General features: G+C 38.6%; 1 protein-coding gene across 1 annotated transcript; it reads right to left on the reverse strand.

Annotated features, from left to right (window-relative positions):
- Positions 1 to 339: 339 nt before the first annotated feature.
- MED17 (mediator complex subunit 17) lies at positions 340 to 19,937 on the reverse strand. The gene is made up of 12 exons (XM_082845168.1): positions 19,533 to 19,937; positions 16,743 to 16,909; positions 15,796 to 16,015; positions 13,773 to 13,909; positions 13,598 to 13,682; positions 13,101 to 13,253; positions 11,254 to 11,384; positions 10,206 to 10,390; positions 7,171 to 7,308; positions 3,867 to 3,984; positions 2,250 to 2,409; positions 340 to 868 (listed from the first exon to the last, which is right to left on the reverse strand). The coding sequence occupies exons 1-12, from the start codon at positions 19,780 to 19,782 to the stop codon at positions 657 to 659; spliced, it is 1,956 nt and encodes a 651-aa protein (XP_082701294.1). The 5' UTR covers positions 19,783 to 19,937; the 3' UTR covers positions 340 to 656.
- Positions 19,938 to 23,950: the final 4,013 nt, after the last annotated feature.

Raw genomic sequence — 23,950 nt, forward strand, 5'->3', positions numbered from 1 at the left:
ATTTCTCAAAGTAGTAGAGCCAGGCATGCATAACAAAGACAATCAGAGGAAGAGGTACTTTATCCACTAATACAAGAGCTCGCTTTAATAGCTCTGGTAGGGAGTGGAGAACAGGATCCTTTGGCTGGAGAGTACTCTGTTGCACTTCAGGGAAAGGATCTGCTTCTCTCAACTGGAGGGAAATCCTGTATGAAAGCTGGGTCTTAAGAGTGTTTAAATACTCTTAAGCAATAACAAATAGTGGAATGAAACAAGTCAATTAAAGACACAATTCACTGAGGTTGAGTTCAGAGTGTCTGGAATTTAACCATATGCTTTATTTGATGTCAACATCAAAGGAATATTTTAAAAAGCAAATTCAAATCCATAAGTTAGTAACAGTTCAAGTTAACTGCATTAAAAAAAAAGTATTTACATCTATCCATACTTGTATACCCTATAACTGTAAATAAACTTTTGCATTTCAAAGCACTTGTCACTTATAAAGTGAAAGTTTTCAAAATGCTAGGTAAACATTTGCTAATTATGACTTTTTAAAAACAATACTCCTTTGGAAGATTCTTCTTCCTTGTGCTTATAGATGATCTGCAAACATTTCTCAAAGTTTCTGGAAACTTCTCTGGAAAAAAATATCTGGAAACTGGTCTGGAAGAAAATCATAGTAGACAAGGGCTAAGTGCAGACATAAGCAGCTCCATTTTGTAAACAAAGTTTCGGCCTTCCATTTTATTCCACTGAACTTCTTTGAACGGTCCACGAAGATGATTCCATTTGCTATCTTGTAAAACATCACTTTTTGGAAGGTCTTTACACTGGTTACGGGGAAACTGAACCATAATCTTGCTGCCACTTTCAGGGCCATTACGAACTGTGGAACAAAACCAAAAATTCAATATACTCATTTTCCAAGCTAGAGACAACAAAGATCACACAATTTCATTTTCCATGAGTATAAAAACCTTGTTTGTCTATCAACTTGAAAGTGCTCATTTAAAAGTGCTTTTCAGGTTCAATATGCTAAAATAAAATTTACTAATTTATAGATACTAGGCTGGTATAAATACTCATGAATTACCATTTGTACTATAAAAATGTGGCAAGATGAATGTTGGTTTAGGAAAGTCAAATGTCCTATATACATTTTCAGAACATCATTATTTTTTTCTAAAATACTTGACAACCCAATCATTCAATGACTTGGTTAATATATACCTACTATGTGATAAACTCAAATGTTCAAAATCAGAACTGGAAAGGATGGAGGAAAGATTATTCCAAATATAAACTTTAGGTTTTAATGAGGCTTTATAACCCAGGAAAGAAGAAAAGAAATTATCAATAAGGGCCTAGCAATGATCAAGCCTGCAGATTCACAAGCTCTGATCCTGTGGGGAAGAATTTCTAATTATCCATTCTTTCAAATATTTAGAGCAGGTATTAGAAAAGATCACACTAAAACCATATATAATTTTCAACTAGACAGTATGTATACATGCCTATCAAAGTGCCCCACTCATAGTAGGTGTTTCATAAAACACCTCTCTGTTCCATCCCTTGACCATCTTTAGGATCAAATATTATTCTTGCATATTTGCAGCAGTATAGATATTTTATCTATGTATCTATGTATCTATCTATCTATTTTTGGCCATGTGGCTTGTGGGATCTTAGTTCCCTGACCACGGATTGAACCTGGGTACATGGCAGTGAAACCATGGAGTGAAAGCACCTAGTCCTAACCACTGGACCGCCAGGGAACTCCCCAGCAGTGTTTTTTGTTTGTTTGTTTGTTTTTGTGGTACGTGGGCCTCTCACTGTTATGGCCTCTCCCGTTTCGGAGCACAGGCTCTGGACACGCAGGCTCAGCGGCCATGTGGGATCTTCCCAGACCGGGGCATGAACCCATGTCCCCTGCATCGGCAGGCGGACTCTCAACCACTGTGCCACCAGGGAAGCCCCCCAGCAGTGTATTTTTAAAAAGCATTTATCCATTAAAAGTTTTGGCATTTTTCAGATAATCTCTTAGGAAAATGTGTTGCCAAGCAAGACATTTTTTATAACTACTAGAAAAGAGAAGTAATAATCGGTTGCTCTGAATAACAGCTATGATGAGATAAATGCTCAGTATAATTACTGCATGAACTCACCTACTGCAGAGATAAATTACTATTAAGTAGAGTAACTGTTAAAGCTAAATGTTAAGGCCAAACTCCCAAAGGTCTCTTCACATTCAGAGAAGCAGAAGGTACCTGAAATAGCATAGTCACCATTCGGGGAGGCCACTGTGATGGCAGAGGCATTGCCAATGCTCTCTATGGGCCCAAGGCCCACGTGATTACTGAAGCTCAGGACCTGCCAGCCCATAACCTTGGCTAGCTGCTGAACTGCATGCACCTGATGCTGTGACATCTGTGAATGAAAAAGGAAACTTCATTGACAATCAGCATGGGTATTTACTTTGCAGTGACTTGACATCGTGACTGTAAAATAAACTTCTGTTGGGGTTTTCAGTGCCTAGCACAGGAACCCTGTCTTATGTTTGAGGAATCCTCCTGTGTGACCGCTGAGGGAAGCGAACAGCACCCCACCTTCTACTGCAGAAGCTAAAACAGCCTAATACTCGCTTTCCTGTTCACTGGCAGCTGGAAGACAGGCATACAACCTGAACTTGGCCAACTGGAACCTCCCACCTGGATCACTGATTATGAAGCAACAATTAAGTAGTAGCAGGGTGTGCAGCTGAGTATCTTCCATTAACCCCCTCAAGTCCACTCTCCACCCTGCTCTGTCCTGGGAGGCTGATCCATATGGCTACACCACCAGCTTTTATAACTAGGTCCTTAGCAAACAGACACTCCTGAATGTGCCACTTATTTCCGGTTAAGACCCCAACTGGTACACGGGGCAATTCAGAGTGCATTCTGTCCCAGCGATGAAGGCAGCAGTGCTGGGATGGCATCAGTAGTGGCACTGCCCTGGCTGTGGTTCTATCTAGCTTCCTTTGATCCTGATCCATTTGCAACTCTTATTCTCTAGACTTCTCATCAATTCTGGAAGCTATTCAGTAGGCTTTCAATATGTTTCTGCGTGTATGCGTAAGCCGACCAAAGCCATTTTAGGTGCAATCAACCGAGAGCTGCCATACCTCACGAATGCATTTTTTTCCCTTGGTACCACGTAAGCAATCAGTATAAAAGATTATTGCTTCTAGGATGAAGAGTGTCAGTATTTTCAAAAAATTTTATGTGAAACATAAATATGTGTTTTATGTGAAAGATTCATTAGCATTTCAAAACCTACCCTTTCTCCCATAACTCATATTTCAATGGGTCATCACAACTCCATGAAGAAGGTAGGAAAAATACTGTTCTTACTTTACAGACGAAGAAAGAAAGGTCCAGAAAATTGTCCAGTGTCACAAAGAAGGTTTGTGATGGCACTCTCCATACTGTCCCTTAATAAGAGGAACACTTGCTTAGGGCTCAAGAGGAAAACATTCCATTTATCATTATGGAGAATGGACACGATAGCTTCGCCTCTGATCTCCCTTTCTCTGGTTTTCTTGGGTTAGTAATTCTAAACGTTCACGTGGTCCTGGAGGGGTGGTATATCTTGGCTAACATGAGAAATGAAAAGAGTCCGATAGTCTCAGAACTGGTCCTGCATCTTAAATACAAACTAAAAGTAGAAACAAATCTAGGATAGTTTGTTAACACTTTCAATTAGCCCGTAGGTTGTAAAATGTGCACTAGACATTAGGTGGCAGGAAAAAATGGCTTTTTAAAAATAACTGTACTTCTTCCCCACTTTGTTCGTTCACTAGTTATGAGTGGAAGGGGCTCAAGACCTGTAGCTGTAACTGTTACCTGAGACAGAAGGAAGTCCTGCAGCTCCTGCTCCTGATGAGACAGAGTGATGACTCTTCCATCTCTGTGTACCACTCGGATCTGCTCAACTCCAATATTCAACTGCAGCTGAATGGACCTTTAGAGACACATATACTAAACATCAGAGATGTTGCAAATTACCTTATACAATGCCAAAAACCTTAACATCAAAGAAAAAGAATATAACAGACAGTTTTGATAACCTACACCAACACCCATGGGGGAGAGTTTTCTTAGGTTCAATGGAAACCATCAGACTCTCTCTAAACTACTGTAGGCCACGAAGCAGCAGTCTACTCAGAAGGATACGGTGGGGGAAGCACGGCATGCCAGCAGGCCAACAGCCCTTGCTCCTCTTCTACGGCAGGCCTTTCAGCTGTCAACACTGCAGCAATACACCATTGCTGCAATGAAATGAGATCCACGTTGAGAATACGTGGGACCTGCCCCGACGCAACAACCTGGTTCCTCACAGGAGCCACGCACCCTTAACAGCTCCACAGGCATGGTTTCCAGGGTGCCCACCAGAGACACTGCCCACTGTTAGAAGTCACGTCATCCTGGGAAATCCAAAGCCGTCCCCATCAGGGATTTATAATTTCTCCCAGTCCAGAACCATTTTACCAATTTGGGATCATTTCTGCCATAAGCAGTGTTGCCTAGTAACACACATGGCATCTTTCCCTATCAAGTTACTAGGAGACTAGAGCGAGAGTTAACCAAAGGTCAAATTCTCATACAGAAAGGAAAATAGGGTTTGTTAACGTCACTCTCTCCTGAAGTAATCAGCAAACAAGTCAAAATACGTACGCTCTATAAACTAAGCTAAGGTCAAACAAAGAAACTCGTAAAATAGCCAATGAATATATACGCAGACCACAAAACTCTTCCAAGCTAATTTATAAATTTTTAGCATATGACATGTACATGAAACACAAAACTCTCCAAATCAAACGATCTAGATGAACAAATGTGGAAAAGAATAGCATTATTTCTTTCCACATTTGACAGTACCTCTTTTTTCCTAACTTTGTTTTACAGCAAATATTTAAGAATAAAGCATTTTGGCAACTACCTATATAAAACTGTAATCTTGATGAAGTTTACATATTTCTTTCCAAGAAAAAACACAAAAATTCAGAAGGCTTAAAGGAAAAGATTTATAAATCTAATGAAATTTTAAAATTCTCCTTTTTTAAACAAAAAGAGGAAGAGGGATTTGTAACCACTTTGAAAAGCAAATTGGTAACATTAATCAAAATTTTAAATGTCCTTATCTTTTGACACAGCAGTTACACTTGGAGGAGTTTATCCTATAGATATGCTTACATATGTACAAATTATTTTGCTGGCGTCCAACTAAAATGGTCAACAATAGAAAGTTGGGGAGCTTTAAGAAAGAGAATTACTTTCAACTTTAAATAGCATAAGATGACCCCACCAGCTATAGAAGATGGGGAAAAGGGCATTCTACACTTCCTTCTACTTCCTCTCCTGTCCTGATTCTATCAAGGCTACATTATCACAAACCTTTCTTCACAGAAGTTTAGAACGTTTACACTGGATTCTATAACCATAATCCCATAGTTGTTTGGTCTTAGTTCTAGATGTAAATAATTCAATGCTGATCAATTTTTTCTTTTCCTCGCCTTTGTGCTAAGTTTTTATTATGGAAAATTTTAAACACACACAAAAGTATAGTATAATGAAAGCCGATGACCCCGTCACCTAGCCTTAACAGTTAAAAACGTACACTAACTTTGTTTCATATATTCAACACTTCCTCTCCCACCACACCCCCAAGGCACCCCAATTATTTCATTATTTCTTTAGGTAGAGGGGGAAGAAAGCCATGATCTACTCCACCAACCTTTTCCAAGAAGTTTCAAGACTGATTTCCTTTGCATTGTATACTCTTTTCCCTTCTCTATTTGATCTTTAAATCATGTTCGTCTACTATCTTTCATTTTTATAAAAAAAGAGAATTAAAACATCCCTATTAAAATATAGTGTTATTATACTACACATTATTATAGTATATATTATTATATTCCCCGACTCCTGAGGGTGGTGATTTCGTTTCCAGTTGTGTTTTGCTCACTGAGAGACCACTGTGGCTAGTGGCCTGAAATAAAGCAACTAAAGCCTGAAATATAAAACATACAGACCCTGATAAATATACTCACTCTCTCAGACTGACCTGGAGGAGGGGACTCAGCTCCATCTTTCTAGTTGTTAATTTTCAAAGAGGCTGAAATGGAAGCCCAAAATGTCTTTCATGGCCACCAGCTAATTATATTAACGTGTTCCTCCCCACTGCCCACAGTTTTACTGATATAATTGACAATGTCATTGTATTCGTTTAAGGTGTACAACATACTGGTTGATATTTGTATATATGGCAAAATGATCACCACCATAAGTTTTTTTAGCATCCATCACCTCACATAGTTACCCATTTTCTTTTTCTTGTGATTATAACTTTTAAGATTACTCTTTTATCAACTTTCAAATATACAATAGAGTATTATTAACTATAGGTTCCATGCTGTACATTACTTCCCCAGAACTTAATTTATCTTATAACTGGAATTTTGTACCTTTTGACCACCTTCACCAACTCTCCACCACTGCAACCACCAATCTACTATCTGTATATTAACTTGTGATTTATGAATATAAATCAAGTAGACTGCTCCTCCAGGAATGCTGGGGACAAAGGTCATTAAGGGCATAATCATAAACTGGATTAAGACACAGGGGTTGTTTTAGGCACACTATGGAAAGGATAGGCTCTAATATAAACGGCCCTCCTCACCTCAAATACCCCAGACTAGCCACAGCCTCTAGGCAAGAACTGAAGCGGATCGGACTCTGAGGAAGCGTGGCAGCTTTCTGCTCAAAGCTGGGGTTCCTTCCTTACCACAGCTCAAATATGTGACATTTACCTAATAGAGACTATTTTAGACATTCTTACATCTTTTTTTTTGCTTTATTTTTTTTTTCTGTGTATTTTGGCCGCACCACGTGGCATGTGAGATCTTAGTTCCCCAACCAGGGATAGAATCAACGCCCCCTGCAATGGAAGCGCGGTCTCTTAACCACTGGACTGCTAGGGAAGTCCTTACCTTTCATTCTTAAAAACACTCTACATCTGACGTAATTTACTGGCATGTTATGCCACCCTGGCAAATAAAAACCAAAATCTTGATATAATCACTCAGCAAACATCAATACATAAAAAGCAACTTAACATATTAAACAACTTCTTTTTGATACTTACTTGCATATTTGTTCATAGCCTTGTGATGTGATTAAGACTTTCACACTAGATTCATAAACATCATTAATATTTGACCAGTGAGCCTGTATCTGAGGATCTTCAATGCGACTTGCTAAGCTGTCAATGGTTGCAGCAGTTCTTTTAAAGAAAATAAGTTAAAATTTTTATAAAGTTACCATATAAAATAATAAGATGATAAATCACTTATCAGTTTTACGATTATTTGAAAAACAGATGACTACTTTTTGAAAATACCATCATTTGAAAAGCAAAGATTTGAAAGAAAGGTCAGATGTAGCTCTGATGTGCTGGTTCTCAGTTTCACATCACGGCACATTCTCACGCCACGTTGATTTCCTTTTAACTCCATTTGTTTTCTGCCACTCAGAAAATCTTACCAGAACACAAGTGAGAAGTATACTTCCAGGGTACTAACCTCAGCTCTGTAAAGAATATAAATTACTCATAAATATCGGTACTTGATACCTGGTAACAAGTGACTTGGGACATACCCGCACCTGGAATTATAATTCCATTACTGTCATGGAATTATAATCATTTTCAAGAGAACCTAGAGAGACTTATTGCACAATTAAAACCTATACTCCAGGAAAGATAAATACGGTAAGCATAAATGAAAAATAAGACCCTTCAAGTGATAAAAGATAAATATGGTAAGTATAAATGAAAAATAAGATCCATACAGGGATAATTATGTACCAACTGCTATAATAAGTGCTTTCATGAATTATTTTAACCTTACTAACAATAGTAGACACTACTATTATTACCTCCATTTTTCAGAAGGAACAAAAGCAGTTTAGCAATGTTTAGTAACTTGCCCAAAGTTTGTAACTGTTTGGGGCACAAAACCTGGAAGTCTAACTCCAGAGCCAAAAATCTTTCCTTTATATTTTATACACACTAATGAAAAGCCACTGCCTAGAACCAAAGCATCAAATATGTAAGTTAACCAAATTACTGAGCTCCTCAGTTTCTAAAATGTGATTCTAGCACTTCACTGGAAAGAGAAGGAAAAGCCAGAAGGAAATGGAAGAAATGAGAATAGGCACTGAGGACAAGGGGTTTTTACACCAACAGGCTTGGGCTTTGCTCTTTTATCCTGCTTCTGCTCTAGTACTGGTTTCTTTCAATCCATTTTTAACTTTACCTTCTTTTTCTGTGATTTGTTTCCCTGGCAGTGCTTCAAAAATTTTTACAGCAGATAAATATGTATGTGAGAGTTTTGATCTCAGTATTATATCTATCAACAAACTGGGAATAAAAAAGTATCTAGCAATTGAGAATTGTTAAACGAAATCATGGATTAGTCACACAGTGGGCTATTACACAGCTATTAAAATATCTCTGAAGGCAGGGTATAAAACTTTATGATACCAGATTTATTAAAAAATAAAAAAGATACACATGCCCTGACACATATACTGTTGACCCATGAACAATGGGTTTGAAATGCACCTGTCCACTTATAAGATAATTTTTTTCACTAAATAATTACTACAATATGCACAATCTTTGGTTGGTTGAATCCACGAATGCAAAACCTGGGAAAAGGAGGAACTGCCTATTTGGTGGCTGACTGTAAGTTCAACTGTATAGAGAGGGTGGCACCCCTAACCCTCGTGTTGCTCAAGGCTCAAATGTATGTAAAAATATATGAACATGTTAACTGTATGGAATTATACAGATGGGTTGATACATTTGGAACATTATTTCTATATATAAGGGGAGAAAAGGGAATATTTTTAAAACTTTGCTGCTTCCAAGATTACAACTACTATTCAGAAATTTATAAGTTTTCTAAAGATAACTTTTTCCATGCCCTTCATTTATTTCAGGGAATATTTACCTTTATGGTTAATCAGAAATTTGCAAGATTAACAATATACTCAAAATAATAGCTTTTATAATGGAAAGTAACAACAATAATCTAACATATAATATTCTTACTGCTTATAAGGAACTTCTGTATATACTGTTCAATTTGATCCTAAGACCAGACTCGTATACCCCCAGTTGCCAGAGAAATAGAGGGCCACAGATATTAACTAACTTGCCCAAAGTTACTTAGCAAGTCATTGAGCCCTGGCTTAAATGCATCTTTTACCCTAAACTCCTTCCTCCTTTCACTGTATCATGCTGTTGTCTCTAACATGTCTTCCTAATTCATTTTACTAAGTTTCCATTCTGAGACCAAAGACTAATATGCTAATAAAACCATGACTGTATTAACAGGAAAAAACCAAAAATCAAAAATAAAATGTCATTCACAAAAACAGTGTGCTCACACCTGCTGAGTACCACCAAGGCGCAATCGTGAATGAAGTAAAAACAGACCTCTTCACTAAGCGCCCAATAATAAAATAGAAGAGCACCCTTTAGCATTTGGAAGTGAGACATTCATTTAGGTCCAATCATGCAAGTTTTTTTTGTAAATGATGTGTATGGAAGAAAGAAAATGAGCTTTGGGGTTACATAAACGTGGGCATAAATCCTGATTTTGCTAACCTTTTAGCTGTGTAACCTTCAGCATGTTGCACAACTTCTCTGAACCCCAATCTTCTCATCAGTAGAAATGGGTTAACATGATCTGCCCCAGAGCTAAGGATTAAATAAGTCAACATATAGGAAAGTGCCGTCCAAAGTCCTAAAATGTGTGACAACCAAAAAATAGGGAAAGCTTCAAAAAAGGTTTAAATTAGTTCAGGAAGAGCATCCCATAGACGGGTTACTGAAGAAAGTTTGGTGTCCCACGGCAGGTCCCTAGTCAGTCGTCTTTGGAAACATTAGTGCCAGTGTTAGAAACAATATATTAAGTTACATGGGCAATGGCGCTAACTAAGTCTTCCCCAAACTTGACAGGACCATCTACGACCATAAACTCTTCTACCATAGCCACTTCCATCTCCCCGGAAAAAAAATTAAAGCATGCCAAAAATAATGTAACTAATAAAGATAACTAACAAAGGAAAAAGGACTGCAATTTCAAAGAAAAATAGTAACTCTGTCCTTACCTACTCCTCAGAAATATATGCTTTGCTTGTTTAATTATTTTTTCCAGGAGCCCTTCACTTGACTGTATTGAATTAATTTCATTTTTATCAAAAGCTTGAGGACCCGAAAGTCTCATTCTCTTGTGGCCGAAAGGTGCACTTGCTGGATGCGGCATCATGATGGAACTCAAGGTCTGTTTATGAAACTGTAACAAGAACAGCCGTTTTAAACAGCCAATACCCACATATTAACTACACAATATTCGATCAAAACATGGCTCACATTTTGGAAACATGAAAGCAATGGATCTGAACCACACATAAAGGCAGTCTTGGCACACAGATAAATGTTAACATCTACTAGGCCACATTTAATGTGAGTTTGTAAAGAGAAGGGTCCCTCTCAAGCTGCTGTTTTTATTTTAAAAGTTTTAAAGTAGAAAAACAAATATTCTTTAATAAGTCCCATTGACAGAAAACATGAAATCAATAGATAATTATTCCACCATATCCTAGATTAGAGGTTCCCAAACCTGGCTACAACAGAACCATCTGAGGAACATAAAAAAAATACTGATTCTTGCACCACCACAAATGACTGAACCAGATTTTGGGGTGAGGCAGAGAAGGCTGGAATATGTACTTCTATTAAAAGATTTTCAGGGGAGTCTTTTGAAATTATCCTAAACTGTGAACCAGCACTCTGGAAACATAGTTCTAGATGATGTGTAAGTAGAATACATCCTGAAATAACTCAAGTAATCCTTTTCACGGGCTCTGGCAAGATATTTTCCCTGATTACCCAATCAGAATACCCTCTAGCATGCATTTCTTACACCTCTCTATAAAACCTGTGGTGTACTTCTGCCACTAGAAGCTATGCTTGGAGATAGAGACTGTATTCTGATTATCTCTGTATTCCCTGAGCCCATAGCAAGGATCTTTCACAGCACAGCTACTGAATGTCATCGCTATATGAAAAATGAGGACTCAGCAGAGGGGAGTGTGTGTACATTCACTGCTCTGGATACTCTTACCACAATGCAAGGAAAAACATTTACTTCATTACCTCTCTAATCAGTAGATGCAAATTATGCTCTAGGACATAAAGATGGTCCTCTGGACTTTGCTTCTCAGTAGCAGATTTTTGGGATTTCTTATCATTTGAAGAATGGCACAAAGAAATAGATAACTGCAAGCCTATTTATAAAAATAAGAAGGACAGATAAAAATAACCTATAATATGGAAAGGCACAAACTGTTTTCATAAAGTATAATCACAGCCCATTCTCAAAAGATACATTCTGAACTTTAAAAGGACGCTTTCGTGATCAACATTTTTACACCAAAATGACTACTCATGAATATAATAAACTACCATATATTTTAACAATTCAAATTCTGTTCACCTACAATGTGGCTGCTGACTTTGAGCTGTGGCTAAAGACAGGTGAACAGAAACTATATGTTAATTTATTTCTTCTAGATGTTAAATTAAAAACGAGTTAACATCTGGTCTTACTGACTAGAAGACATATCGTTCCATGTTCCCATGAGAATCAGGATGAAATTTTTCACTCCTAATACCTATTCCCTTGACAAGATCTAAGAAGATGCTCAGAATTTATGTAAAAAACAAGTGCAGATAATTACAAATTGATCTCTAGGTAAGCCTAACTGCTTTTGAATAATATTTTAAATTCAATCCCTATAAATTTAGGAATATTATGGATATTTAATTATGCATTTTCTAAACAGAAACACTAATTGGAAAACATACATGCACCCCAATGTTCATAGCAGCATTATTTACCATTGCCAAGATATGGAAGCAAAGTAAGTGTCCATCAACAGATGAATGGATAAAGAAAATGTGGTGTATATACAATGGAATACTACTTAGCCATAAAAAAGAATGAAATTTTGTCCTCTGCAACATGGGTGGAGTTTGAGAGTATTATGTTAAGTCAAATTAGTCACAGAAAGATAAACACTGTATATCACTTATATATGGAATCTAAAAAATAAAACAAACTAGTGAATATAACAAAAAATAAACAGACACACAGATAGAGAGAACCTAGTGGTTACTAGTGGGGAGAAGGAGGCAGGAGGGGCAATGTAGGGACAGGGGATTAAGAGGTACAAACCACTATGCATAAAATAAATAAGTTACAAGGGTATATTGTACAACACAGGGAATACAGCCAATATTTTATAACAACTATCAATGGAATATAACCTTTAAAAATTGTGACTCACTATGTTGTACACCTGAAACTTATATAATATTATACATTAACTATACCTCAATAAAAAAATAAAAAATAGGGACTTCCCTGGTGGCAAAGACTCCACGGTCCCAATGCCAGGGGCCTGAGTTCGATCCCTGGTCAGGGAACTAGATCCCACATGCATTCCGCAATTAAGAGTTCGCATGTCACAAATAAGCCACAACCGAGGAGCCCGCCTGCTGCAACTAAGACCCAGCACAAACAACCAAATAAAAAAAAAAAAAAATATTTTAAAAAATAAATAATTAAAATAAAAAAATTTTTTTAAAACTAAGCATTTTCTAATTGACAGCTCATTTAGACAATAAGACAGGATCCCTGAGAAATCTTCCACAAATGGTGCTGGCACAGACACCTCAAAGCAATTGTTACTCAATAACAGCCTTGCTAGGACAAACTTTAACTTATATTGTTTAAAGCCCAGGAGTGACACTACTGAGGACCCAGAACAGAGTCAGCAGTGCAGACTGTGTTGCATACTTCATTGGCTGTTATTACGGACCTCACACTACCTCTTTGCTCTAACTGTTCCTTCAGCACACCCAAATAGCTACCCACTCTGTCCTGTTCCCCAAACCGCAAAGTCCTAATTATAAATCTCAAAAGGGTAGGCTGCACTTACTTGGAAAGGGCTGAGAGATAATCTGGTTTTTCACCACAATGTGAGGGATCTGTGATTTAATTTGAACAGCTTCCCGAGAGAGCTGTGCAAAAATTTCTTTACATAAGAGAACATTTTGTGCTGCTTCTAATTTCGTCTGCCAATGTGGGGAACCTGAAAGACAGGGACATACGTATAATTAATTAACTAATTATATTAGGTATTAACTAGCTTAAATGATGATTTGGATACATATGACAAAAGTTTAGAAAACAGTGCGTTATGGCATATAAAACATTTTACTTCTTTTACACAGAGAAAACTGGTAAATAAGTTCAATCTTGAAAAAAAGATCACACAGCTATTCACTAATGGTTAATTAACAAATTATAAATACTTACATTTCCAATTGCTCTTATTTCTAAGTACCTATTTTTCCTACCTATGTTTATCTTCAGTTCATTTGTAAATATAAGCTTAGATAAGACCAGAAGTTAGAGGATAGAACATAACTATACCTGGTTTGGATTTAGGCAAAGGTCGTTTGAAGAGGTTAACTGTGCCAAGATCACCTATGTCCGGAGCCTGTTTTTGAATTGAAACCTATGTGATGATAATAACATGAAAAAATGTTAGCACATCAGCTTCTGGGCTATTAGTAAGAAATTACTTGAAAAATACTTTGACAAATACCTTGATATATGCAGAGCCCTCTAAATCACTAGGAATCTGGACATCAAGGGGACAGTAATCTTCAGGTATTTTCTTGTCCAGATCAATGTCTGTATTCTTTATTACTTCAAATGTACCATGATGGGGAAACAGAGATCCTAAAGGCGTATTAAAAATAGCAAAATGAAAACCAGTTAACATGTTAATTTAACACAAATTATTAAGTGTATAATAATATTTCACATACACATCACTGAGGCATAAATTAAGCTCCTATGAAAAACGTGTGTTTTGGGGGAAGGGAGAGGCGTGGTAAACAAAAGGAAGTAAGGAAGCAGGAGAAAAGAGTCATTTACCTTAAAAAAATAACATGCCTTAGTCTAATGGTATCATAATAATATGAGCTCTACAGGCCATCCAAACTGTTTTATTCAAATGGAGTTTTGACAAAATGAATATAATTCTAGAAGATACTTCCATAAATTTAAACTTTGGAGATTAAAAACTTCTGGAGCTCAGTCTCTGTAACACGGTTGCAATTAAAGGGTTCTGAATTCAGTAAGAGAAGGACAAAAGGAAAGTGTGTATACCACCGTTTTTTCAACCAATTCCTAGACTTTCATGTGATGTCTTTTTATGTAGGGCATAAGTTTGGGATAGTTGTTTTGGGCTGCTGAATTACCAGAGGAGTGGGTAGATAAATGTAACTGCTGTTTTATAACAGGGGAAGATGTTCAAGATTTTCTTGCAGTTAAAACCAGAATGTAATCAAATCCTTTTATAACACAGGTGACTATCCCATAGAGAGAAATTAGGTAAAGTTCTTGCACATAATTATTTGTTGGGAAGAGCTTACAGTGTTCAAAGCCAGATAGCACTGCTGCTACAGACTGCCTAATGTAAAAATGTCTTTGTCATCTCGAATTCATCTCTGTGATAGAACTTTACCTTCAGAATTCAAAATTTCCCAATTCACATCAACGTTAAGGCATGTAGGTCCTCCAGTACTTAACTACCTCAATTTACCTTCCTTTAATTTTGGGATAATGATGGCTTGCTCTGACAAATGAATCCTTTTAAAATATCACTCTACTATTGTTACCCCAGTGATCACAGCCAGGGCTCCTTGCTTTTTTATCCCTTGACATTCAAAGTTTTTACCCCATTGAACTGTGACTCATTAACTTTTACTGTATCCTCTGAATATACTTCAGCAGCTTAAAGACAGTACCATAATTACCTCGAAAAACCTGCTATTATATATCATAGCTCAACAACAAAGAATGTATACCAAAAGATATTCAAGATTAAACTCTGATATACTTCAACAAAGTATATTCCTTAAGTTAGTGTTGCAACCCTGGCTGAATAGAAAACGGAAGGCGAAGTGTTTTCACCACTGTTTCTCCTCACCCAGGATATGAAAACAGCTTAGCAGACTTTAGGGAGAAAAACAGAATAAGGAAGAATAGAGAAGTTTCTTTTCTCCATTTATGCCCAGTTTTTGAGGGTTACTGGTAAGCCTGTGATTGAGGACTCTAACCCTACCTCCTTATTTCTGACTTAAATGTCAATTATGGTTCAGGGTGTATGAGCACATAAACCCTATCTCTGAACTTTCAATTAAATGTATCTAAAATGTTTCCAAATTGAATATAAACTATTTATACATATATTTACATAGGTTGTGATAAGGGTAATTTTAGCTTTTTCAGGCTTATGGGCACAGAAATTAAAACGTAACATGTAACTGAGAAATAATATTATTACAGAAGAATTATATACAGAAGAATATTATTATATATATAATATATATTATAATATACAGAAGAATATTATTACAGAAGAATATGTGGGAGTTCCCTGGCAGTCCAGTGGTTAGGACTCGGCACTTTCACTGCCAAGGGCCCAGGTTCAGTCCCTGATCCGGGAACTAAGATCCCACAAGCCATGCGGTGCGGCCCCGCTTCCCATCCAAAAAGGTAACATTACAACCTACCATTTATAGTTTTTGAAAAACTATATTTTAAACAACAATCTATACCTGCACTTCTGTAGCTCAGATCTCCAAGAATTTTATCTCCAACTTTTCTAAGTTTCCAGTGTTGCCTCAGTCTCAAAAGCTCAGAGTTGAAGTCTCTTTGTAGCTTATTTTCTTGGTTTTCAGTGACTGATTTAGTCAGTCTTTCTGCCCCCTTCAGTAGGATTTGTGCTGCTCCCGCAAGTGACTTCTTTTTAGATATCAACTGCAACGTCTGAGGATTCTATCAAAAACAATCCAAAAGTGTAGCTCTGTATTATTTTTTAAATGATTTTAAAATGATACACTTTTCTCAACAATAAAATACCTACTCAAGGGAAAATTTAAAAATTAAAGAAAAGCACGGAGAAGGGCGAAAAGCACATATAATAATGTTTTTTTTTTAAAAAAATAACCACAACCTATTTCTTTGGTCAACTCAAATAAAGATTTGTGTTAAACCAAATCACCACAGTGGACTATAAATCAGAACTTAACACTGCATCAACCTGGGCCAGCCTAGGTTAGGTTCCACTCTCTGTACTGCCATTCCTCTCCTATGTATGCCACTCTCCCCCCAACCCACACGTACACCCTTTCAAGGCACTCAGTACACTTCAGATCAAAGTCCATAACTGGAAAACTGATGAGAAATCAAAATCTATGTATTATATATATCCACAATCACTACCAATTCATGTAGACATACTTCCAAAAAGCCAAGTTTAATAAAAGTTTTCTGGCTGCTGCATAAGAGTCAAAATAATAAAGTTTCATAAAAATGTCACAATTTTTTCATAATATTACAGTACCGGATTTTGAGTTTTTGGAGAACTCGAGAGTTAATCTTTAAATCTTCATCTGGACTTAATTTTGCATTTAAGGAAAAGGAAACAATGGACACACAGTCTAAAAGATGGTCCTGGGACTTACGAAAACGGCACCATTATTCAATCAAATCCCACAAATACCTGTTTTGGAGGAAGTGCATCCTGAGAGACAGGATCAAGAGTCATAAATTTTTTATCCCTAACAATACTGAGAACATCATAGAGAACACACATCTCTGTCAGGGCACTTCTCAAATTGTTCCTCACTGAATCCCAAGGCCAAAGGGAAGGTTGAAATTTCACCAACCCTAAAAAGAGAAAGAAAAAAAGAGAAATACACAGGTATTAGTTATAGAAGGCTCATTTAGAGGTTTAAAAGTACTAAAAGAAGAAATAATGAATTCTATTTTAAATTGTTCCCTATTTTATCTCATTCTCTCCACCCTTTCTTGAATCTTGGTTAACATTTAAGTTAGTATTCCTACAATGTCAAAACAAATATGATATCTAATTTCCTAAGTTAACTCTAACATTACAAAATGATAGGCTTTCAACTTGTAAAATTTATGCAAGCCTTCTTAATAACTTTTTTTTTCTTCCAGCTTTCAAAACCTGAAAAAGTAATTGTTGAGTTTCCAATACACAGAAAAGTACAAAAATAAAAATGACCTATAATGGCAGCATTCAGATAGTAAACACTAGTAACACATCTTCCAACCTCTTAATCACTTTTAAAAATTAAATTTCATGAATACAGGCTCATTGTACACAGTTCAAACAATAGTTATAGAGTAAAAAGTGCAAGTTTCCCTTTATTCCCCACCCCTAATTCTCTCCCCTCCTGACAGGCAGTCACCATTAACAGTTGCGGCATACCCGTCCAAATGTTCTCCTATGCATTTACATACATATACTCCCATTTTTCTATTGCTTGCTTCTCCCGCCACCCCACCAAGTTAATATGTCCTAGAGACACTTCCAGATCTACTTCATCCTTTTAACACTGTATGATATTCTGGAACATCGGTGTACAGTAAGTTTACTCATTTCTGTTTAATTGTCATGGAGATTGGTTGCAACAACGCTAGCAGTGGTAAACATCTTGAACACACATCTGTGTATACGTCAACTTTTTCTGTAGGTTAAATCATTAGCCATGCTATTAGTGGTTCAAAAGAGATACACACTGGCAGTTCCCTGGTGGCCTAATGGTTCGGATTCCAGCTTTCACTACCATGGCCCGGGTTCAATCCCTGGTGAGGGAACTGAGATCCCACAAGCCGCGAGGCGTGGCCAAAAACAAACAAAAACAAGCAAACAAACAAAAGAGATGAACATTTAAAGATTCTGATACATACTGAACTGCAAAACTGTCACCCAAAAAGGCTCTAAAGGGCTTCCCTGGTAGCGCAGTGGTTGAGAGTCCGCCTGCCGATGCAGGGGACACGAGTTCGTGCCCTGGTCCGGGAAGATCCCACATGCCGCAGAGCGGCTGGGCCCGTGAGCCATGGCCGCTGAGCCTGTGCGTCCGGAGCCTGTGCTCCGCAACGGGAGAGGCCACAACAGTGAGAGGCCCGCGTACCGCAAAAAAAAAAAAAAAAAAAAAAGGCTCTAAAAATTCACATTCCCAATACGAGATATTAACAATCTTTTTAAATTGCTACTAATCTTATGCATGAAAATAGTATCTTAATGATATTTTCATTTGCTTCTCCCTACTAGCGTGAGATCTGAAGTCTTTCCTCTGTGAGCAAACTGTTTATATCTTTGGCCTATTTTTCCAATGAATTGCCTTTTTCTTTTCAGTTTCAAGGGACTCTTTGAACATAAGGGGTATCAACCACTTGTGTGTCATATGTGTTGCATATACTTTTCCCAGTCTGTCATTTATCTTTTTACTTTATGGCATATTTTTCCATTATTATTTTAAAATTTTATGTAATTAATATACCTATTATTATACCTATCTTTTCCTTTATAATGTCTGTGTTTCCTATCTTGCTTAAGAAGATCTCTCCTAATCCCGAAGTTATATGATTATAACTTCTTTCCAATATTTTGTTTTATTCTCTTCACTTGCATTTCAATCCTTGTGGAAATATTTCTGTGTGAGGTCTGAGGTAGTATTTACCTTTTATTCCCAAACGGATCCCTAATTGTCCTAACACGACTGGCTTGAAATGCCATCTTTAAATGCCCATTTACACAGGGTTTCTTCACATAACTAATTCAAGAACTGTTAATGTTTTTTTATTCTTGACAATAAGAATACAAAAACCACACATACTTCTTCTATAATTCTCTCCTAACTAGTTTTATTTTCCTTATAATCCATTTACTATATAGCATCCAGAGTGATCTTTTGTAAACAAAATCATCTGTCTACTTAAAATCCTTCAAACTTTCAGCTGTCGTTCTAATAAAAAGCAAATGCTTATCCTGGCCTACTGGCTCTACATGATTTGGCCTCTGCCTACCTCTTAGATCTTATCACATATTCCAGTCAATACAAATCTCCTTTCAGTAGGTGTTACTATAATCATCCACCTTGCACAGGGAAACAAAGTAACTAGTCCAAGGTCCCATAGCTAATACGTATCACAGCCGAGATGTGAACTACAGGGCTCTGAACCAGGGTGTGCCACACTACAGACGCTCTATTAAAAACGTAAACACTTCACCAGTGACAGTGTCCCTCAAGCGCTCCCACTCAAGGAAACCTGCAGAAGAATAAGGAGTATTAAGAGTCATGCACTGCCCTAAATTGTCCAGGTGACGAAGAGCACAATTAATGTTTCGCGTACCTGCGTTCGAAGTACTTTCACGCACAGCATCTCACCTGGCGCAGGAGAGGCAGAGTGACATTACCTGGGCGGGTACCGGGACCCCCAGACCCGCCCAGCAGACTCGAGCAAAAGACACGGGCCTTACCTTCCTCGTCGTCCTGATCCACGCTGGACCCGGCGCCCGCCCAGTCCTGCGCGTCGCCATCTGCCCCCGCCGCCTCCTCCTCCTCGGAGCCCGAACCCTGGCTGAAGTCGATCCGCTGGGCAAGACGCGCCAGATTCTGGGACATGGACAGCGGCTGCAGGTACGTCTCAGTGCCATCCAGGCCCACCTCCTGGACCTGCTTCTCGCAGGCAGACTCAATGCTGATCCGCACAGCGCGCACCCCAGACATGCTGGCGGCGTTGGCAGGACCCCAGCGCCAGCCGAAAACCGAGGGAGGAAGTATGTGCGCCTCTGTGGGGAGCCGGGAACCCGGGAACCGCACCTTGGAAGAGCTTTTGGGAAACCAAACGCTGCTCTAGAGCCGGAAACAAAGACGAGAGCGCTGAGACTTCCCCAGAATGCACTGCAGGCCCCTTCGCGCTCCCCGCTTCCCCCCTCGTTGGAGTCTCGCGGAAGAAAACCGGCAGACACGGGAACTCTGCACTTCCGGACGAGCGCTTCCGGTGAATCCCACTACGTCGTCCGGAGAAGCTTCCTGGTCTGTAAGAGGCGTGGCTGGCGGTGGGAGGGTGGGATTCGGGTGCAGAGAACTTGGGGAGGCGGGTCGCTGGTGTCCACCTCTGTTTTAAGTGTTGCTTGTTGGAAAGTGATGTTGGATAGAAGAATGAAGACGACCGAAAAGAGGCAGGGAAAAGGAGATGAATGGGCCCCTGGATCCTAGCCACGAGAGGCCCTTTGAGAATGCTGAGATTTGAGGGCTTACACCTGGGGTAGAAACAACATGTCTGAAGAGTTAGAAAATAAGGGCGTAGTTTGAGGAAAACAATTAATTGTGCTTATCACTACTTAAAATTATATTGCATAATTAGTTTGTTATCTAAACTCCCGTTAGTGGTAAACTCCATGACGGAGACTATCTCTGACGTGTAATATGCGCATATTTCTTTCATGCCTGAGTTAAAATAATGTAAGATTAAGAAGCACTGATGTGGGCGTGGGGGTGGTGGGATGAATTGGGAGATTGGGATTGACATATATATATATATACACTAATATGTGTAAGATAGATAACTAATAAGAACCTGCTGTATAAAAAAAATAAAATTCAGAAAAAATATTTTTAAAAAAAAGAAGCACTGTTGAGTCCCTGAGAAAGTATTTCATCAGTAGTAATTCCACAGGGGAAGATGAATTCTTTTATGTTACAAAACTCTACTTAATTTAAGGAATTATGTATATCATTTATCATGAGTCTCTCCAAGTTTTGTGCTAAGGTATATTTAAGGTTTTCAACTCCTTTTCTAAGGTATTTAGGCAAATACAGTTGTCATGGTGTCAGTCTCTACCTAAACAATACATGTGGGGTGTTTGTTGGGGGTGTGTGTGAATTTTCGAGGGAGGAAGCTCAACGTTGGCAAGCTCAACAGATTCTGCTGGACAGTCATGTTTGAGAACTACTGTACTTTATGCATAAGTTTGTAAAAGATTTTAATACCTTATTTCAAAATTTGATTAATATTTATCTTGGGCTCTATTTGTGCCAGTCACTGTGCTAAGTGTTTTAAACATATTTCTCCTTTAATCTTTATAAGGTGCTCATACTTATGCAGTTTGGCTGGGGTGTCTGCTGTCTCAGCTGGGCTTGACCTGAGGGTCAGCTGATCTGGGCTGGGCTCAGCTGGTTGCTTCTACTTCAAGTTATAGGTCTACAGGCCATTTAGAAGACTGTGCCATGTGTGTCTCATTCTTCTTGTACTAGCAGGCTGGTCAGGGTATGTCCTTCTCATGGAGATGGTAGAGGTACAAGATGTAAGCCTTGCCTGCATTACATGTCTAAAATCCACAAGTCCCATGGCCAAACCCAAAAGTCAAGGGTGGGAGAGGGGTTACACTCAGCTTTTTCAGTTGCAGAAACTGCAGTTACATAGAAAGGGGTGTGGATGATGGGAGGAGCAGGGCCAACCATCAGTCTCATATGGAAAATAATCCAGTTGCATTCCCTTATCTCACATCCTAAATAAAAATAAATTCCAAATGGAGTAAAGATCTAAGTGTAAAAAACAGTGAAGTCGTCTGCAGACTAAGATACACATAAGGTATATACATACCTAAGTCCTGCTTAGAGGGAAGTGTTCTATAAAAAATATTTGTCAGGGGTCTTCCCAGGTGGCGCAGTGGTTGAGAGTCCATCTGCCGATGCAGGGGACACGGGTTCGTGCCCTGCTCCGGGAAGATCCCACGTGCCGCGCAGCGGCTGGGCCCGTGGGCCATGGCTGCTGAGCCTGCGCGTCCGGAGACTGTGCTCCGCAACGGGAGAGGCCACAACAGCGATAGGCCCGCGTACCGCAAAAAAAAAAAAAAATTTTGTCAGATTTTGAGGGTTCATGGAGCTCAAATCTACGAAAGGGAAGAACTGAACCCCACACCATCTTTCAGGATTGAGGAGGCAGAGATCTGCCAGGCTCTGAATTAAAATCCCGGAAGTAACAGAGTAACAGACTCTAGGTAGAAGTGGCCTGAGTTTTATTTAAAATGCAACCGAGCCCCAACCCAGCTCCTTCTCTGATTACAATGAGCTAATCAGTCTCACACTTCATCTGCCTAACAAAAGAAAAGGTGGAAATCCTCACTGGTGAAAGATACCATCTTAGCAGTAGTAAGGGGTAGGAAAGAGTGACTGATAAAACATAAGCAAAAACAAATAATAGGAACTAATTCATGAATGATCAAAACATTGGTGATGGAAGACAAGGACTTTAACAGATTAGTATGTTAAAAAAAAAAATAGAGGACTTTTCTGGTAGTCCAGTGGTTAAGACTCCGTGCTTCTAATGCAGGGGGCATGGGTTCAATCCCTGGTCAGGGAAGTTCTGCATGCTGCACAGCCAAAAAAAAAAAAGGAAAATGGACAAAATGGATGAAAAGATGGGCAGTTTCAACAGAAAAATTTCAGTCTATAAAAAAAAAGATCAAATTACATTCTAGACTAAAAACTAGATGCAATTAATAACCCAAGGTTTACTAAGAGATTTGACACAGCACAGAAAAGTATTAGTGAACTCAAAGATTGGACAATGGAAAAGTCCAAAACACAGAACGGAGTGTAAGATAATTTGGGATACACATTCAAAATTCTTACAGACATTAATAAGCTAATAAGGGAATACTGTGAATATCACCCCTTTTCCTGCTTCCTCTGGCCACAAATACCAGTTCTTCTTAGTTTTAGTGCCCTACACCCCAGACTGTAATGTAGTTCTTCACGGCTGGGGCCACCCTCCAGTGGAAGCACCAAGAGAAAAGAAAGAGAAAAATGGGACCACAAGAAACCCATTTCCTGATTCCTCTGGAATCATTTTTCCTTGGTGCTTTAGGTAACAGCTACCCTGATACCACTGGTACAGCAGTGCAGCTCTGACTGCACTGGGACTAGCCTCTGGGCAGAGCCAAGACATAAAAAAGAAACAAGAAAAAAATGGAGACTTTCACACTGTGGCCTGCTGAGGCTCCCTTTCCTGGTTCTCTGGCCAAAAAGAACTGTCTCTTGGGAGTTTTTGCTGTCCATGCCCATTGCGTAGTTCTGTGACCCAGACTGCCTCGGATAAAAGAGGAAAGGAAAATCAGGAAACTCATCATCAGTATTGTTCATTCTTCAAGTTTTGACTTCCCTCTTCAACCATTCAGTCAAAATGGTTTAATTTTCAACAGTGTTCTGGGAGTTGCTTTTTGTATTTTATCCAAGATTTTGTATTTTGGAATTGTGGAAGAAATAGCCTGTTGTGGGCTTATTCCATCTTGGCCAGTATCAGAAATTCATGTGTTCTTTAGTAAATTTATTTTTGTGTTTGTGATATGAAGTGTCCTCTAATGTACAATACCTTACAGGGTAATACTGATAGGACTTATTCTTTTTTATTTTAATTATTTGTTCATATGTCAGTCAGTGTCCCGTCCCCGCTGACTGGGGTAGGCCTGGTACAATGCTTGGCACATTGATGGTGTTCAGTAAATTGTCCTGGAATGAATGGTAGAACAAGCCACACGGAGGCATCACAGAGAAACTAAAAGGAAGCTGGGCTTTTAAAACCAAAAGCAAATGAGAGTCTGCTTTTATTTTTTTTAATATTTATTTATTTATTTGGCTGCGCCAGGTCTTAGTTGCAGCACACGGGATCTATTTCCCTGACCAGGGATCGAACCTGGGCCCCCTGCATTGGGAGTGCAGAGTCTTAACCACTGGACCACCAAGGAAGTCCCCCTATCCCATATATTTTAAAATGAACTGGTGAGGCTCTATAAAAGCCCTACTGGGATTAGACTGATGTTGAATTGAATTTATAGGTTTGAGAATTGATACTTCTGTGAGATTGCATCTTCCTGGATGTACATGTTTATTT

The sequence above is a fragment of the Leucopleurus acutus genome (genome assembly GCF_964270905.1).
Source record: "Leucopleurus acutus genome assembly, chromosome: 8".
Taxonomy (NCBI): Eukaryota; Metazoa; Chordata; class Mammalia; order Artiodactyla; family Delphinidae; genus Leucopleurus; species Leucopleurus acutus.

Coding starts and splice junctions, on each gene's coding strand:
- MED17 (XM_082845168.1), bottom strand. CDS start 19,782: ATGTCTGGGGTGCGCGCTGTGCGGATCAGCATTGAGTCTGCCTGCGAG. Junction 16,016..16,742: donor ATGCACTTCCTCCAAAACAG/GTATTTGTGGGA, acceptor TGTTTTTGATAG/AATCCTCAGACGTTGCAGTT. Junction 10,391..11,253: donor TGCATCTACTGATTAGAGAG/GTAATGAAGTAA, acceptor TTCTTGTTACAG/TTTCATAAACAGACCTTGAG.